The sequence below is a fragment of the Lycium ferocissimum genome, chromosome 3 (genome assembly GCF_029784015.1).
Source record: "Lycium ferocissimum isolate CSIRO_LF1 chromosome 3, AGI_CSIRO_Lferr_CH_V1, whole genome shotgun sequence".
Taxonomy (NCBI): Eukaryota; Viridiplantae; Streptophyta; class Magnoliopsida; order Solanales; family Solanaceae; genus Lycium; species Lycium ferocissimum.
In genome coordinates this window covers 28,666,388-28,686,287 of record NC_081344.1, presented here as the reverse complement: position 1 = coordinate 28,686,287, position 19,900 = coordinate 28,666,388, and the positions used below count along the sequence as shown (strand labels likewise).

General features: G+C 37.7%; 1 protein-coding gene and 1 pseudogene across 1 annotated transcript; both read right to left on the bottom strand.

Annotated features, from left to right (window-relative positions):
- Positions 1 to 5,279: 5,279 nt before the first annotated feature.
- LOC132050150 (dynamin-related protein 4C-like) lies at positions 5,280 to 7,675 on the bottom strand (annotated as a pseudogene).
- Positions 7,676 to 18,051: 10,376 nt separating this feature from the next.
- On the bottom strand, positions 18,052 to 19,383 carry LOC132048819 (uncharacterized). Its single transcript, XM_059439505.1, has one exon. The coding sequence runs from the start codon at positions 19,381 to 19,383 to the stop codon at positions 18,052 to 18,054; it is 1,332 nt and encodes a 443-aa protein (XP_059295488.1).
- Between the last annotated feature and the right edge of the window lie 517 nt (positions 19,384 to 19,900).

Genomic DNA, 19,900 nt, shown 5'->3' with positions numbered 1-19,900 from the left:
ACCTTAGCTAAGTTATGGAGTTGAGGAGAAAAGGTAAGAATTTAACCTTCGTTTATGCATTATGGATGGTTGTGCATGTGGTAGAATGGAGAAATGGATGAAAAACATGGAATCATGCATGTTGTAGTATGGCCGAATAGAGTTGTGATGGTAGGATGTGATGAACAATTTCTATTTAATATTTTGATTGTTGTTGTGATTATGGGTGATTTGTATACGTTGTAGTACGAAGGAATGAATGAAATCCATGGACTATAGAAGTTGTGTTGTAGCCGTGTGGGGTGTATGGTTGGCCGTGTATATGTAATGTTATGTAGAAAGAATGGATTAACTTTATGTAGTGTGTTGCTTGTTGTTGTAATATATACAAGAAAAGGATGGAAAATTCATGAAAAAAAAAAAATGCATATGTGTGTGTTGGCCGAATAGTATAGCTAATGGAAAGGTATGATAAATTGATTTTACTTAGAATGGTAATTGTTGTTATGGTAGATTCTATAATGTAAAATAAGAATTAAATGGCTTGGAGGATCGAAAGTTGGGTTAAGGTGATTGAATTTTAAAGAGGAAAATATGTTGTTGTTGTTGTTGGAATGTAGATAAATGAGTAAAAATGCATGAAGACATGTAAGGAGAGATTATGGTCGAAATAGGTGTTTTGGTAAGTTAGTGTCAATTGATGTAATTCGATATCCTAGTTGTTGTCGTTATGGATTATGTGACGTTGAATGAAGAATGTGGTTGAAGTTAACGAATATAGATGATAATGAAGTGTATGGTTGTTGTTAAATTTGAAGGTTTCGGGTGAAGTAGTATGTCGATTGATTCGACGGAATATTATGTGAATTGAATTGAATTGAATTGAGTTAAATGTTGACGTGTTGCTAGAATAATTGTGGCATTGTTGTTGGTTTGGCCGGGTTGAATTCCCGGATTGTCGTTGATTAAAAATTTGGCCGAGTTGGATTCTCGGGGGTGGTATGTTTATAGGGGGAGATCTTTTGCCGAAATTCCGGCAGACCATAAGTGAATGAACTTGAAAGGTTATGAAAAGTATATGTCAATAAATCTAATGGTTGCATCAACTCTCTTGCATGTAGACTATCAAGTTTGGACGAACAAGCGTAGCTAGTAAGGCGCGGCGCAGGTATGTTAAGGCTAAACCTCTTCTTTCTATGGCATGAATCACATAATGAAATATTATAAATGCTCCCCATGACGTCCTTAATTTCAAAGTTAGAAATTATGATTTCAAAACATGATTTTTCTTCTTAAAAGTTTATAAATGTTTTCAAAAATATTCATTTTCTTCAAAATCCAAGTTGTACGTTTTTAATAGTTTTTATGACTAAAACGATGACTATGATTTTATGACGATAATGATGATACCCGATATGAGGAAATGTCTATGATGAATATGGCGAGAATGTGTTCCTACTATGAATATGATGACATGGAAATGTGAAGCTATTTCTTGATTTTCTTAGTCCTATTTATGGTTAATGATTATTTCAAAGGTTCAAGCATATGAAACGACACCGACGATCCTGTTCTATGTTTTCTCATGATGTTACTTTCCATTGATAGTCTCGCCTTATAGTACTAGTTCCTTCAAGGTGAGACATGACGATCATGATTACTCCATAATGTAATCGGAGGTTCCGACCTTACGTCACTCCGATAAAAGTTATAGCTTTTGGTTGGGCTCTTATGCATGCTTAAGTTATGGCAGTTATACCGTGCCTAGATGGCCGGGCATGTCACCGCTACGGCGGCAGCTATTGGATGATTAAACCGCGCCTAGAAGGCCGGGCATGTCACCGCTTATGCGGGCTGCGATGTATATACTGGTCCTAGAGGGCCAGGCACGACCACCACTAGTGGGCGGCACGAGACAATTACCCCGGACGCGGGAGGCCCGGACGCGGGCTAACGATGTATGTGATTCAGACAGGCTATGATGCCTTATGTGATGCAGACAGACTATGTATGTATGTATGTAAAGAGTAACAGTAAGCATGCATAATTCCGCCTTAAGAGGCACTCAGATGTCTGGAGACTACGTTTACAGCACATGATATGTTCTACGGTTCCATTCTCGTTATTACTCATGGGTACGATTTTTTACTATGTTGCTACTTAAAGCTATATCTCCTATTATGTTACTATTTATGCCTTACATACTCGTATAATGTGCTCGTACCGACCCTCTTCTTCGGGCCGTGCGTTTCGCCGCGTGGTACACCCGGACGATCGTACGCCATTACGAAGATGTTCCGACGAGGTTGGCAAACTCCATTTGTTCTGGAGTGTCGCCGAGTCAGCGTGCTATGCCATGATGTCTTGTTTGAAGTTAGAGACTTTGCAGACATAGTCGTGGGTTTCGGGAGTCAGTTTGAATTATGATACAGGTCTTGTACAGTTACATATTTTCATTCGATTTAAAAGCAGCAAAAGAATATTTCAGCAATCTCATAATGTATACTTGAAGTAGAGATTTGAAAAAAAAAAAATTTGTACGTAGAAAGAGTCAGCGGGTTCGCTCGGCTCCGGTTACGGGGTCGGGTGCCCATCACACCCTAGTAAGATCGGGGTGTGACATTACCAATGGATTGGAAAACACTTATGAAGTAATGTCAGTGCTACGCCAATGACATTCAATCAAAAAATTGTAAAATCGGATGATTTTTTTTTCTTGAGCAACGGCGGATGAAGAAGAAGAAGAAGAAGAAGAAGAAGAAGAAGAAGAAGAAGAAAGCAGGGGCGGACCATCAAGAAGAAGAAGAAGAAGAGAGCAGCACGAAGAAGAGAAGACGAAGAGATGGGAAGAACAAAAATGGAGAAAACGGCGCTGAAGAGGATTTTTTTTTTTCCAGATTTTTGTAGTTTAGGGTTTATAGTGGTTGGATCAAAGTGTTAAAAATAAAACTTTGGGGAAAAGCATTAAAAGTAAAGTGTAGGGTCAAAGTGTTAAAAATAAAACTTAAGGGTAAAGTATTAAAAATAAAACAGAGGGCCAAAGTGTCAAAAATGAAACTATTGGGCAAGCTCAAAGCCCCTTAATAACTAATCAAATTTAGTCACCTCTACTCAATAATTAAAACTTGAATTACCTCCCTTCAATTTTAAAACTAAAAGATCACCTATAATTAAATGCCCCAAGAAAGATTCACAAAAAACTACGGGCCCATGTGAAATAGACCGAAGAAAAGAAATTGAGTGTTAAAAATGAGATAGGCAAAGGAAAGGGCAGTAGCAGCCACGTGTAACCATCAACCAATCAAACTTCTTGTATTTGGAATGTGAGGACTATTGGTGGTTATGCTCTAGGCCATTGTACGGACCTTATTTGTTAGTTATGTTTTTGATTAATAAAAGAAGTTTTATTTATATTTCTTATTATTTTATTGTTTTCATGTTACATATAATAATATATATCCCTAGTTAATCATTTATAATTTGATTATAATGGTAAAAGACTAGTATGAGCTTAATCGATCATTTATGTGTACGGTACAAATTAAACTCATAGGTATTTGTTAGAGAACAACATACTAGATAGACCCATTATGGGATCATTGCATGAATCAGTGTCATAAGTGATTCTCATAATAGTTATGTCAATTAATCCTCACACCTGAGATTATCACACTATCCTACATAAGGAACATTTTGTTTTGACATTCACAAACGTTATCTTTAACTGGATAATCATAAAGTGTATGATTGAACATAATGTGAACTATGTAGAGGATAGTCATTATTCAAGATGGAATTTGTCCCTCTCTTTGAGAGAGATATCTTTTGGGCCCCTCGATTAGTAAGAATGAGAAATGCATGGCCGTGCTCAGATGAACTGAAAGAGTTATCAGTATTATTTGAAATATCAGTTTACTAAGGGATCGAAAAATTATATTTGAACAATATAAGGATGACACTATACATGCCTTATGTTCGAATTAGATATCGTGTGACAAAAGGACTATGACATATGCTATTTAATTAGGTTATTATGAACTTTAAATTATTATTACTTGGGTTAGTCATAAGGTCTTGCAAGAGACCAATTATGATTTGTGAAATTAATATAGTATTAATTCTACTGCCAACGTAATATAAATCTATTGGGTCGCACATGAAGAATGTGATGAATGGACTGGGGTTATTTTAGTAAATTTGTATTTATATATTATGAATATATAAATTCGTATTTCTGTTATTGCATTATTTAGATAATGTAATCCGAATTTATTTTATAGTTAAAATATAATTCAAATTTATATTTATATTATTGGATAACTATAAATATAAATAACAGTAATGAAATATTTAATCAAGTTAGGACTCCAAATCATTTGGGATCTTAATTAAATAGATATCCTAATCAGCTAGGACTCTACATGAGCTAGGGTTCGTTTTATTAGGATGAATGTATCACTATTAATAGTGAGACATCAATATTTCAAAACACAGAAAAAACCTTTTGCATAGTTATTTTCGAAATAACTATGACCTAAATTCTAATAGGCGACTTAAGCTATGACTTTGAAATTATACCCCAAAACTCGAAGCTAGCACTTCGTGTCTATTTGTGATCATTCGTGTGTGTGATCTTGGTAGAGGGTGGTCGTTCGTTTTCGAGCAACACCTACGTTCGTTTTGGCGAGAAAGTATATCGAGGAATCACGCATCAAAAGGTAAGTTATCGATCCTTTTGTCGAATTGATTGAAACACATGGATCTTGTATAGGGATTAGCGATAGAATTTTGCTATTTTGTACTTGAGATTACACGAATTCCATTCAAGGACGACAAAACTTACCTATTCCTTCTTATATATAATAGTAAATACACTTCAAAAGTTAGCAGGACACCTTACTTATCCAACCACCATCGTCCTTTCTTACAAGACATATTCCACAAAACAAGGATCACAATTCCTTTACAAACTAAACAAAATATCAAAATAGGAAATATTAAATTAATGACCATCTAGATTTTTCTAACAGATTTAACTTTGCAATTTTCACGGTCCCTTTGTTGTTCCATTACCATTAGCACTCAATGCATTCTTGTTCATGACCGGAATACGGGATGGCCGATTGAAGAGTGGAGTAACAGGACCTTTACTACCTCTATTCCGAAATATGATAATTTCAGATCCAAAACATAGCCGATGGATGTATAATTTGCAGGAAAAAGGGATCAGATAGTAAACACTCTTCAGAAAAGAAAAGCAACGTGAACTTAAGTCTAAAACAGTTCACTTAAGGCAAATATGAAGACAGAAACTTGATTTGCATTTAGCTAATAGCTAGGAAGACAATAACTACACACAAGCAGGGCCGTAGACACTTCAATTCCTAATATAGGCATCCCACAACTAATAATTAGTAACAGGCAGTTAAATACTTCCCTAGGAGCCTACAGGCATTTTATAAAACCAAAGCATAGTACTAGTAGTTCGATATTAGGAGATAAACTGGAAAGGAACATTGGCTGAATGGGGACAGAGTGCCCTGATCATGAGTAGCACGTATTAATCTAATCCCTTTCCTGGTCAGCATGAAGTGAAATCCTGTCCATGATATTGGCTACCACCTCTTTGGACTCCTTGAGCAGCTTGACACTCATTTTGAGCCTCTTGCGTTTCTCTGCAACCAAAGGCGACTCATCAAGCATTCTCTCAATTCCACCACCATGAGGTGCCATCAGATCCTGAACAATCTCGTCTTCCATTTCCTTGTTAATCATGTTTTGAATGCTGAACATTATGTGCAAGGCCATAGAATCCACCAGCCTCATTAGCACTATTTTCCAATAGGCCATCATTCTCATTTTCAAATCGAAAGCCTGCTGCACCACATCTAGATGCTTCCTCAAATGACCAACATTGATTTCTCCTACTCCTTCAAGGTTTATCACGGAGCACTTCCCAGGATCATTCATAATCTCCATGAACATGTGTTGTTGAGCCATGAATTTACTGTAAGTCGCTAAATAGTCAGGATTACAAGTGTAATCAGTCAGCTTTTCCATCCCGGTGATTTCCCTTACCCAATCAACTGGTTCATTCTTCTTCTTAGCAATCAAGTTTTGGGCTGCCCTTCTAGTGGAAGACTGAAGCTGCGGATAGTTATCACAATGGTACATCAGAACGTTGATAACAACTCGCTCTAAGTAATTTCACAGTTTTCCCACAAAATCCTCTGGAGAGGCAGCAATTTCCTTGACTTTTTTCTGCAAAACATTGAGGAAAATGGCCCGAGGAAGGAAGTTTGGTAATCCAATCCCTTTCGTTTCCTGTAAAACCATGATCTCTTCCATCAAGAAGTCCTCCATTTTCTCAAATTTCTTGGAATGTAGCTCGTTAGAGTATTGATCAAGCATTTCAACCAGTCTAGCTGTGCAGTGCATTTCGTTTTCTTCCGGATACTCATCAAACTCCCCACTTAGAAGAATTTTCTTTAATGAATCCTTGGATGAACTCAGAATGCGCATAAATGCCGTCAGAGCTTCAGCCACAGAAGTTAGATGCTGAGGAAGCCTGTTGAGTTCGGCAAGATTGGCAGCAAGTTTGTCATTGATCTTCCTCACAATTTCAGGCAAGCATTTTGAAATGATGGTTGCTTGAATACACACCAGCTTTTGTGCCAGAACTGGAACGCCAACCATGGATTTATCAATCTTGGATAAAAGTGGATGAGTTGAAAAAAGCCTTGCCTCATCACTCCTGGCTTCTTCATAAGACTCGTTCCCAATTCTATTCCTCACACAAACATAGCCTAGCCCTATGTTCACTTCATCCGCAGTAACCTTCTCAAGCAGCCCTTCAGGGGCTTTGTCAGCCTTGGTCACAACAGCCAGAGTCCTTTCTCCAGTTTTGTCCATCTTTTGAGACATCCTAATGGACTCACAAGTAGGGAAATCAACAGTAGCTGATAAAACATTTAAGATTATGCTTTCCTCAGGAGCTATATATTTCATAATAATATCATAAATTTGTTCATAAATGTCTTCAGGTTGTCCTTGTACAGCAACTCTAGTGTTGCCAGGCAAATCCACCATGGTCAAGTCAGGCACACCATTCTTTTTCACTACAAGTGTTAAAAGGGTTGTTAGATATGCCCTTACCAAGGCCAGCAATCTCATCAGTAGCACGAACGATAGCTGCAGCAATGGCAACTTCATCAACAGGGAGTGACTTTCCATTGTACTCCAAGTGAAGTAGTGGTTCAGAGATGTTTGGATCATCCTGCAGCCTCATGATAAGGGGGACCCTGGTGCAAATGCCTTGTCCTCTAGGAAGGCTGATTCCAGCAAGAGATTCGAGGACACTGGACTTTCCAGAAGATTGATCGCCTACCACTACGATGGTCGGAAGCTGGATACCTTCTTGCATGATGTTAAGGTGGCGGAGTTTGTCTACACAGTCGAGGAGTGGACGGATTCTATCATTGAAGGATGCAACAATGGGAGGATGAACACCACAAGCTGTTGGTGCTGCTACTACTGCAAGAGGTTTTGGATCAACAACTGCAATAGAATCAAGTGGACTTTGTTCATCAGAAAAGAAGTCAACGGCGTTTTGGTAGGCCATACTTTCTTGATTGTATGCAGAAATAGTTTTGAAGGTTTCTTTCAGAGGTGAAAAAGGTAGTGTTGGTGGTGATGTTTATAAAGAACTTAAAAGGGGATCTTTGGATTGTGAGATAAAACATGTAGGGTTGTTTGGTACGCAGAATAAGGTGAGATATTCTAGGATTAATTTTGAAATTAGTTTTATACTTTATTTGGTATAAGATATAATTTATCTCTGGATAAATTTATATTTTCTACTAAATAAAGTATAAATTTAATTTCAAATTTTATCCCGGATATCCCACCTTATCCCATAAAACTTGTTATAATTTTATCTCACCTCCTACGTGAGATAAATTAGTCTAAGGATAATAATCCCAAGAATATAATCCTGGGATAACTTGGCTCGCATACCAAACGATCCCGTATGCTATTTGGTTTGCCAGGTAAAAAAAAAAATACTAGCTTCTTTATTTAGTTTTCTAATTTTTCTATTACACTTGATAAAGTTGAGTGACTAATATGAAATTATCCAGTTTCACAGAATTAATTTCTATGGGATATCTATTGTGCAATAAAAACAAAAACAAAAAAGAAGGTGTTCTTAGACAGTAAGACAAATCATCCGTACTTGAGAGTGGCTGTGAGAATATTACTTTTGATTGAAGAAAGCTCAAATGAAAGCTACACCCTTCTTTTCCAATGAAACGAATATATAGGTGCTTCAGAAAGAGAGGAAAAAAAAAGAATCACCAGACTATAGGTGATTCTATAGTGATATATGCGACCTCGTTTGATTGGTTTCTGAATTCTTATTTGGTTTTCATTTTCTGGAGGAAGATATTCCTTGATTTTGGACTGGATTCTGTTCATTGGAAGAAGGGTTCATGAACCATGATGCAAAAGATAGCAGCTTTACATATTGCTTGCTTCAAACAGACAACTTTTTCCTTAGAAACATTTAGTGAGCTACTCTATAAAAATTCAAGTTGGTTTAGTAATTTTCAGATAGCTATGCCTTAAAAAAGACCTCTAGATATCGTATTAGAAGTTTTCTGTAAACAAGCAATTCTATTTTGTCTGTAGTTTAGGTGATACATCGGCAATGTTCCGCCCCGCTAAGCATGTGAATTTTTTAGGAACTAGTATTAGGAATGAATTTCATAAATTGTAAGACAACTATATATTACTACGTATCAAGTCCAAACTAATTGGGTCCATTGCGTGAATCTTTACTTTTCAAGTCGCTAATGTCATAAATTGTGCAGATTAAAAGCAATAGGTAGAAAGAGGATATAATTACAAATTCGCAATTTATCCGATACATTGGGGTGAATTTGACAATTTTTAACTAATAAAGTTTAAAAAGGATTTGCAACCAAAGTAGTCTTCCGAAAGTGCCTTTGTTCCTTGTTTGGCCTTTACTGGTGAAACTTAACCTCCAAGAAAGAGAGAAAAGCTTAGAAAAACTACAATGAACCAAAGAGCTTTTCCTCTGTTCTTTTTTCTACGAGGGCGTTAATGATGAATAGACAGATAGTACGAACAAAAGTTGAATGACAAGCACAATTTATTCTTGGTTATTGGAAAAAGAAAAGAGTGGAGAGGTTCCTTTATTTCAAGCTTATCTTATATTTTAGGGAAAAAGGGTAAAAAATGGCCCCTCTACTTTGGGAAAGGGTAAAAAATATCCTCCGTTATAAATTTGGATAAAAATTACCCCTCGTCATTAAAATTTTTAAATATACCCGTATCTTAACTGAAATCCCCAACATAACCCGATTTCATTTTTAAACCCGACCCAACTACATAAAAAACTCATAGGCGACCAACTTATTCCCGAGTGCTACATTTGGAGCCACTAGGCACAGGAGCGGGTAACCCACATGTATTTTTTATTTAGTTGGGTCAGGTTTAAATGGAGTGGCTATAAAGATGAAATCGGGTTATGTTGGGGATTTCCGTTAAGACGGGGTATATTTGAAGACTTTAATGGCGGGAGGGGTATTTTTTACCCAAATTTGTAATAGAGGATATTTTTAGACCTTTTTTCCAAAAATAGAGAGGCATTTTTGACCCTTTTCCCTATATTTTATCAAAAAAAGGTTAAAACATCCTTAACGTTGGTATTCTTTACTTTGATTACCAATAAAAACATTAGGTAAATGAAAATTAAACCAAAAAAAGACGTCTGTAATTTATCTCATATTTACCCTTCGTTAACATGTCGGTTCATAAATATCTCTAACGTTATCTTTTGTCTTAAATATATCATGTACAATTTGAAATTTCCAAATATGCCTCTCACACTAATGGTGGAACGTAGGGGGATATTTGAATCTTTCAATTGTTCGGCAATTTATTTAGACTTTTTAAATTATTAGGAGTATATTTAGACCTTAAATTCTTCAAGTGCACGCTTCAAATTATTGTATTTGCTATTATATGTACAACTTATCTTTTCAAGAAAGAAACATTTAGCGAATCTACTAGATACAAATTCAAATTTAGTTGAATTAGTAAAATTTCAGATAGCTAATAGCTTAAAAATCCTCAAATACTGCATTAGAAGTCTTCTCCAAAGAAGCAAAGTATAATTCCATCTGTTTGTAGTTTTGGTGATATTACAGCAATGTTCTATCCAGCAAGCATGTGAAAATTTTCAACTTTTTAGGAACTAGTATTTGGAATGGATTTCATAAATTCTGAGACAACAACTACTATTTTACATCAATTCCAAACTAATTGCGGTCCACCACATGAATCTTTGTTGTTCATGTTGCTAATGTCATAAATTGTCTTAGATTAAATAAAAACAATAGGAGAAAGATTTGACAATATATAACGAGTAAGTAGCCTTAAGGAAGTATCTCTACCAACAAGGGTTATGGTGGAGTAATAAATACTTCTTTATCCCTATGTAATGGGTTCAAGTCCTGCTGAATACGAAGTGTCTTTGTTTAGAGAGTGCTTCCCCCTTCCTTCCCACCCCACAGTCCCACAATATGAAATTTATTGATGTGAATTCGAATATAATCGGAACCCATGCGTGTACCAAATATCTAGTAAAAAATAAAATAAATAAATAAATAAAATACCTTTGTTCCTTGTTTGGCTTTTACTGGTGAGAACTTAATCTCCAAGGAAGAGAGAAAAACTTAGAAAAAGAACAAGGAAATAAGGAGCTTTTCCTCGGTTCTTTTTTCACAAGGACATGATGAAAGATAGTACGAACAAAAGTTGATGGCAAGCACAATTTGAAATGTAAGACAACAACTATTACTATGCATCAAGTCCAAACTAATTGGGGTCCATTACACGAATCTTTACTTTTTCATGTTGCTAATGTCATAAATTGTGTAGATCAAATAAAAGCAATAGGTAGAAAGAGGATATAATCACAAATTCATAATTTATCCGATACATTGGGGTGAATTCGACAATTTTTAACTAGTAAAGTCTATAAAGGATTTGCAACAAAAGTAGTCTCCTGAAAGTGCCTTTGTTCCTTGTTTGGCCTTTACTGGTGAGAACTCAACCTCCAAGAAAGAGAGAAAAGCTTAAAAAATATACAACGAAACAAAGAGCTTTTCCTCTGTTCTTTTTTCTACGAGGGCGTTAATAATGAATAAATAGATAGTACGAACAAAAGTTGAATGGCAAGCACAATTTATCGAAAATTTTTACTATGTGCGAGGTCCAACTATGACGAGGCAGACAAAAGTTGTACGAGGCTCCTCATATACTTTGCCAAGTAGATTTTCTCTCTCTACTTTCCCAAATTTTTACCCTTTTTTTTTTTTTTTTTTTTTTGGTTCAGCTGCTTTTTACATTTTGCTCTTCCTCCGTCTCAAAAAAATTGTCTTAATTTAACTCGGCACAGAGTTTGAGAAATAAAGGAAAACTTTTGGAATGTGTGGTCCAAAACAAGCTTTAGATGTTTGTGTGGCTGTAAATCATCTCATAAAGTTAAATTGTTTCTAAATATAGAAAGGTGTCAATCTTTTTAGGACAGACTAAAAAGGAAAGGAAGACAATCTTTTTGGGACGGAGAAAATACTACTTATATCTTAATATTTTCGTTGACTTCGAACTCCTAACTCTTCCTATTTCTAACATACTAACACTATAAAATTGCATTAAACGCTCTCCCTGTATCAGATCTTGTGCCTTGTCCATGAGTGAAACTATAGAACAAATAAAGTACTCCGTCTATTTCACTTTGTTTTGCTTACTTTTATTTTTATTCCGTTTAAAAGAGGATGTACTCTTTTTTTCTTTGATAACTATTTAATTTTAACATTTCACATGACATGTTTAAGACCACAAGATTAAATGTCATTTTGGCACATTCTACATATCTTTGATGTAAGACTGCGATATTTTAAAATTTTATTTACTTTCTAAATTTGTGTCAAATCAAAACCAAACAAAAAATTCAAACGAAAGAAGTATTTGTTATGGAGAAGGCATTGGATCACAAGAGAAGGTTTATTTAAGACTATAGAAAAGATTTATTTATGAATAATGACGAGAACTATAGTTAAGTAAGCCTCCTATTTTCATGCAAAACCCTAATACGTAGATCAAGCTAGTCGCCCATGGCCATGACGAACATTGGCCAATCCACCGGCGTGGCTGGTCAGCTGTTATCAACGACTTCACATCAGGAGGGAGCAATATCACAACCCATTGGCAACAGAATTCAATATGCTAGTCTCTTAAAACCTACAGTATTGAATGATAAATTACAATCCAAAAAAACAATCAGTTCCTCCAATTGAATTAAAGCAGATTTCGTTCCTTCATGGAGAAGCGTACATTAAATGGACTGAGAAAGAGGTGGCTCGTATGGATGTCATTGAAAACCTACAATATGTTGTCGTGGGTAAATTCTCGTATGGGTGGCCAGATATGTGTTACACCTTAGAAAATTTTTCGTTGATGCACAGTGAGTGGGCTAATGAAGAGCACGAAGTATATGATGTTTCGATGAGTAAGTAATGACTTTTGATGACCTTAAGTAAGATTTTAAAGGCATCCGATGTTAGACGAGAAAGTTGCCAAGAGAAGGCAATGTATACGATAAGTATCGGAAAAGGATTTATGAGTAGCAAGTTGATGACAACCTAATGATATTTGGGGAAGAGTTATAACGCCCCTTAGATTGTTAATGAAGTGACAAACAAGTGTTAAGAAGGTTCCATAAAGATTGGAGATCGAACGAGACGACGGGAACAACCTCGGAGAAGCTGTGAGTTCCACGGCCACTTCCACGGACCGTGAAACCTTGTACGGGTCGTGGAATGGTCCGTGGAACTGCCAGCAGAGGTGGTGGCTGGCTGGTCGTGAACCACGACCAGTTCCACGGGCAGCATCATGTTCCACGGACCGTGGAACAGTCCGTGGAAGTCCCGACGGGCTGAACTTAGTTCAACTATATAATGATGCTCCCATTTTATTTATTTCATTTCCACACTTTTCTTCAACCTCTCAAGACCTCTAGAACCTTCCATATATTTCATCCACAAGAAAAACCAAGGAAATCAAGAATCAACAACAAGAATTGAAGAGAATCAAGAGTGTGAAACCCATTAAAGTCATCCAAACCAAGAAAATCCCAAGAAAGCTGAAGTAGGGTTTTGGTGCAAGAGGTGTATTACCATTCAAGGCTTATTCCTCCATCATCTAAGGTGAGTTTCATGATCTTCCCATGCTGTTTGGAGTATTGATAGGTTGAAACACTTGGATTGTAGAAGAGTATAGGAAATGGGTCATAAATGTATGAATAGTATCCTTGTTGAGTAGTAGTTGGAATGAATCACGAAAATGGATATGTTGAGATTATAAATACGTTATAAATGACATTTAGAACATGGAATAAGTATTGTATGTGAAAGAACACGATAGTGAACTTTGGTCATGAATATGGAGAATTTGGAGTGAAATTTCTAAATGTGGATAATGCGAATGGATGATGCTTATTGTTTATGATATTGTGATCGTTGTTAAAAATGTTGAGGGTTGGTATGGAATACGGAGGAAAGTAGTATAAACAAAGGAAATGCTGCCGAATTTTCTCTAGCTTTAGTAAGCACGTCTTTATAAATGTTTAGCTAATGTCAATATGAATCCTTTTGAAGGTAGAACGTGTGCATTAAAGGAGAACGAGCAAGCAATAGAATAGTTAAGCGACAAAGGTATGTAAGGCTAGTCCTTTCTTTCTAAGGAATGACTCTATGGTATGAATCCTCCTATCTTTCTATGACTTCTTTACACATATGTATGTATCGGAAATGATGAGTCTACATTATAAAGAGCTCGCATGAGAAGAAGCTAAGAGGTATGTTATAAATGTGATGATGAGCCCAAGTCTAGAGATCCTAAAACTTATGATACAAGATTTCTCCAAAGTTAATGACCTTTATACGATTCCTTGCTATTATTCATTGTTGATAGACCCATAATATGATGTTCGTCTCTTTCCTTCCAAGGCATGATTTTCCTCTTCCATGAATCTCCTAAGTTCCGAAGAACTAAGAGCCTACGTTCATGAATAGCCATATGAGAGAAAGATAAAAGATATATTATGAGCACGATAGTAATGACGATGAGTCCATGACTATAAGGAGCTACACATGTATAAGATAAAGAAGAGAGATAAAGCACAAGTATGATAATTGATAATGATGAGTTAAAGTCTAAAGAAGCTATAGTTCATGATATGAAGTTCCTATAAAGCTAATGGAGCTATCCGTAGTTCATTGATGCTATTTATAATCTATTGATGTTGATCATTATATACACTCACCTTATGCTTGTTCCTTCAAGGTGAGGCAGAATGTTCATGAATGCTCCATAATGAAATCGGGGGTCCACGACCTTATGTCACCCCGATAAAGTATGATTATCCATGAGTCTCTATGCATGCATTATGATGAGTTATGATAAGCATATTATGATGAGCATATGATGATATCACACCGCGCCTATACGGTGGGCGATCCTTTGCCAAAGGCGGGCGACTATACACCATGGCCAAAGGGCATGGGCAGCACCACTAGTGGGCGGCATGGGATGTTACCCCGGACGCGGGAGGCCTGGACGCGGGCTAATGTTATCGATTATCACACCGCACCTATATGGTCGGGCAGCTTATACATTTATGCATATATGATATGATGATGAGTATAAAAGTAAGCCAGCTTGCATTATTTCTTTTATGATTCAGTCAGTCCCAGATTGCTCCTCATTGATGCTCCCCTATTTCATTAATGTTTCATTGTTGTTTATGCCTTACATACTCAGTACAATATTCGTACTGACGTCCGTTTTCTTTGGACGCTGTGTTCATGCCCATAAGTAGACAGGGAGACGGTGCAGATCCATAGGAGCTATCAGCAAATTTACAGGCGCCCTCCTTTACTCCGGAGGTGCTATTCTAAGACAGTATTTTTGTGTATATATATTTTTTTTGGGCACGATGTCTAGCACTCTAGTAGAGGCTCGTAGATACGCAGAGTGGGTAGTATGGTCTCATAGTCTTCATGTACATGCATGTATATATTTATCATTTTGATAGCCGAGGGGCTTATGTTATAAAAGTAAATATGTTTCAAATGATGGTAGTTTTCTATGATTACGAATATATATATATATATATTATGAATGAGAGCAGATGAGTAACAGGATGAGCGGTGTTCGGTGGTTAGCCTCGGATACCCGTCATGGCCCGTAGTCGGGTCGTGACAATATGGACCAACTTCGAAAGATTATCCCTGCACAATGTGGAATAAAGGGTGAGTGTCGAATTGGATATTTCAGAAGTAGGCATGTACTCATAAGGCTATCTCTGTTGGAAGACTATGTGAATATGATATCAAAACCAACATACTATATCATTGATAAGGATGGGTACTCATATCAAATGAGACCACTCATGTATGATTCAAATTTTAAAATTGGCGAGGAGACATCTAAAGCTATGGCGTGGATTTCCTTTCCAAATCTATTGCCTGCTTTTTTTGTGAAGGAAGCATTATTCTCAATTACATCTGCAGTAGGCAGACCTATTCATTTAGATATGGCAACTATCAACAAAACTAGATCTAGTTGTGCTAGGGTCAAGGTGCTTGTGGATTTACTCTCAGACTTACCCAGTTCAGTAAGGATGGATATTGAGGATGAAAAATCAGGAGCAATAAGGATTGTCAAGGTTAAGATTCAATATGACTATCTCCCCAAGTATTGTACAGAATGTAAACTACAGGGTCATAATGAAGATGAATGTAGAATCATACATCCAGAATTGGCTCAGGTGAGGGAAGAAAAAGAGACTGGGGTACCTGACATCTCAACAAACCCTCAAGAACAAAGCTGTGAAGGACAAAATAATAAAGAAAGATATTCAGAAGGGAAGCAGAATCGAAACAGGGATAATAAGGTGGATATTAAGGAAGGAAAAGTAGATAGGAAGCAACAACAAGTAAAAACAAAGGAAATTGAAGTAGGAAGATACAAGAACCAGTACAGAGGTTATCATAATTCTGCTAGAATGCTATTTAGTGGAAGAGTGATAGGAAATCCCTCCCCACGAAACTCATAACCTCTTTCTTCGTTGTTGGCAGTAAAAGCTCTTAAATTGCTTTGATCTTTGTGGGATCAAGCTCAATACCCTGACGACTGACTATGAATCCTAACAGCTTCCCAGCGGGCACTCCAAATACGCATTTCGCAGGATTCAACTTCAAATCGTACTTGCGGAGTCTGTCGAAGAATTTTCTCAAATGCTCAAGATGATTATCACCCACTCGGGACTTGATGATGACGTCGTCCATATATACCTCGATCTATCTATGCATCATATCATGAAAAATGGCAGTCATCGCCCTCATATAAGTAGCGCCGGCGTTCTTGAGACTGAAAGGCATTACCCGATAGTGATATACTCCCTATGGTGTGATGAAGGCCGTTTTTGGAGCATCTTCTTCATCCATCAGTATCTGATGATAACCCGCGTAACAGTCCACAAAAGATTGCACCTCATGCTTGGCGCAATTGTCAATAAGTATGTGAATGTTAGGGAGTGGAAAATTATCCTTTGGACTAGCGCGGTTGAGATCACGATAGTCCACACAGATCCTCATTTTCCCATCCTTCTTTGATACCGGGACTATGTTTGCTAACCATGTCGGGTAGGGTGTCACTTCCACAACTCCCGACTGAATCTGTTTCTCGACTTCCTCTTTGATTCTGATGCTGACATAGGAATTAGGCTGTCTGATTTTTTGCTTTACTTGGGCGAATCACTCTAGGATTGGCAACCTATGAGCGATAATGTCTGTGCTCAAACCCAGCATATCGGCGTATGACCCAGTAAATACATCTTCATACTTTTTCAGCAGACTTCGATACCTTTCTTTCTCAGGTTCTGTCAAATGTACACTTACTCTGGTTTCTCGAACCATTTCCTCATTCCTTAGATTAACCGCCTCCGTTTCCTCTAGGTTCGGTGTTGGTCTATTTTCATATTCCTCTTCGGCGTCTATCAACCCTTCTGGTTCAGTTATCTCTTCTTCTTGATCTTTGCTTTGTTCGTTATCATTCTTAATTGTTTCGTAACATGTCATGACATTATTTGTGGCTTCTTGTTATTACTGTAAAGCAAAGTAACACAATTATCAATCATGTAAAAGCAATTTTAATTACGTGTGTGTGTATATATATATATATATATATATATATATATATATATATATATATATAAAGTAAAGCAATTTTGTCTTATTGCAAACTTTGAGGTGTTTTCATTGAAATTTAAAAGAGTGATACAAACTGTGGTCTTGACTCGGAATGGAACATCGAGCCATTTCCATTATTAAACAACACGTAATAAGGAAATGTAAAAGCATGAAAAGGCGATAAGCCGAGCCTCAAAGCCGACTTTCGCCGTTTTTTGAAAGTGAGCATTCTTTCTACCGCAAGGTGAATAATGGGGTAGAAGTCCATCCACTCGACATTTCTCCTGGCTCAGCATGACGAATCTCCAGTGCTTCAAAGCACTCTTCAATGATGGCTGCGCATTCTTCTTTCCAAAACAACGTCCTTAAACCCTCTTACCGGATCTTTTTGTTGTGACTCAATGGGCATCTTTGTGAAGGATTTGGTATAAATGAGGAAATGGCTTTCTCATTTCAATAGGACCTCTTGGTCCATGTTCTGCTTCTTCTTCTTCTGCCTCACATGGCTCGTATCTAACCCCAAATCGATATTTCCCATTTTTGATATTCACTGGTTCTTTGATTCCTTGTAAGTTCCTTCCCAGACCTTTCTCGGGCTCAAACCCACTTCTTATCATAGTCGTAGCAACCATTTTGTAGACCGGTGGCATAGGGATATCTTCATCATCTCCCCTGCGATCTATCATGGCTAATTCAATGGTGTGAAAATCAGTACTAACTGGTGACTTCTCTATGTTCGGTACTGAATTGTCCGAATAATTGTGGATACTTCTTTACCGTGAATCATGACTTCTTGATCATCCCATATGAATTTGAGAGACTGGTGCAACGAAGATGCCACGACTCCAGCGGCGTGCAACCATGGTCGTCCCAATAATAAGTTGTAGCTCGTTTTGATATCCATGATGACGAACTCCACCATGAACTCTCCGGGACCCATTTGTATGGACAAATCTACTTCTCCAATTGGATCACTAGTTGCGCTATCATAAGCTTTTACATTTGTTCGACTCTGGAGGATTTTGCCAACATTATATCTAAGCTGTTTCAAAGTCGTCACAGGGCATACATTCAACCCTGCCCCTCCATCAATCAACACTTGAGGGATAATCTTGTCGCGGCATTTGAGTGTTATATGTAAGGCCTTGTTGTGGGTCTTACCCTCTCTTGGTAATTCGTCATCAGAAAATGATAGCCTATGCGCTCGTACAACATACCCTACAATCTCGGCCAATGTTTCACTTGTAGTGCCGGCGGGCACTTGGACTTCATCCAAAGCTTTCATTAAGGCTAAGCGATGTTGAGACGAACTGAGTAATAATGACATTACTGATATCCTGGCAGGAGTCTTATGCAGGTGCTCAACAATCGAATAATCCTTGACTGGCATTTGCCTCCAAAAGTTTTTAGCTTCGCCTTCAGTGATTGGTCTTTTTTGAGGATTTTCGCGACGTGGTGCTTCGAGTACAGGCTCTTCTGGAGCATAACACCTTCTAGACCTGGTCATACCCTGAACCACAGCGGCTATCTCTTTTCCTTTATTGACCATCATCAGGTGCGGTGGTTTGATCACAAAAGGTGCATTCTCAACTGGCCCTGATGTTTTGAGTACGAACGGCTCGTTCTGAATTCGAGCAATTGTTGAGGGATATTTGAGCACGAAGGGCTCTTTCTTGGCTGTCGTAAATGACTGGGACATCTCAGATTTCCTTGTCAAAGGGCCTAACACTTCTTTTCGCTCTTGTAAGGACAACGAGGCGACGGTGCTTTCCAATCCTTCAATATCTGGACAAATGATCGCAGGGCTCTCTTCCCATTCATCACCTCTTTCTATCATGTGAATTTGATTCCCTCCATGCTTCGGGAGAGGATTTGTGTCCACATTTGGAGGTGTTGTCTCCAGGATAAGCTCATGATTGTCAATCATATCTTGTAGCTTGTGCCTTAAGTTTATGCAATATTTAGTAGTATGGCCAACTTGGTTAGAATGATAGGCGCAAGTGAAATCTGGCCTGTACCATCGATCCTTGGGGTTAGCAGGTTTTGGTGGAACAACATTCATTCGACCGGCATCTCTTAGTTTGGCAAACAAACTAGCCCTTGATTCTGGTAAAGGAGTGAATACTCTCGGAGGTTTCTTTTGGGGTGCCTCATAGTTTCCTGGTGGAGGCTAGTTTTGGAAAGTCTAGTTTTGCGGAGCTTGATTATTGGGTGCTGGCATTCGATAATTTGGTCGTGGAGCTTGGTTGCTAGGTGCTGGTATTTGGTAATTTGGTTGTGGAGCTTGGTAGCTAGGTTGTGCGTAGCACACAGACATCGGGCTATATTGGGGTGAAGTGGTTATATAGTTGGTTGGTGGAGGCGATTGGTAGTTGTCTTGATTTTTGTGGGTTATCTCTTTTCCTCGGCTTTTTGGGCTAGTAGCTCTAGAAACATAAGCTACATCTTCTTTCTTCTTTTTGCCACTCGTGGCGCCAGACGCACCTGCTCTATTTAATACACTAACAATCCTGCTTTGGTTATCTTGAGGCCATCTTCGATGTCTTCCCTAACGGCGACTAAATCTGCAAAGGAGCTCC

Coding starts and splice junctions, on each gene's coding strand:
- LOC132048819 (XM_059439505.1), bottom strand. CDS start 19,383: ATGAATGTTGTTCCACCAAAACCTGCTAACCCCAAGGATCGATGGTAC.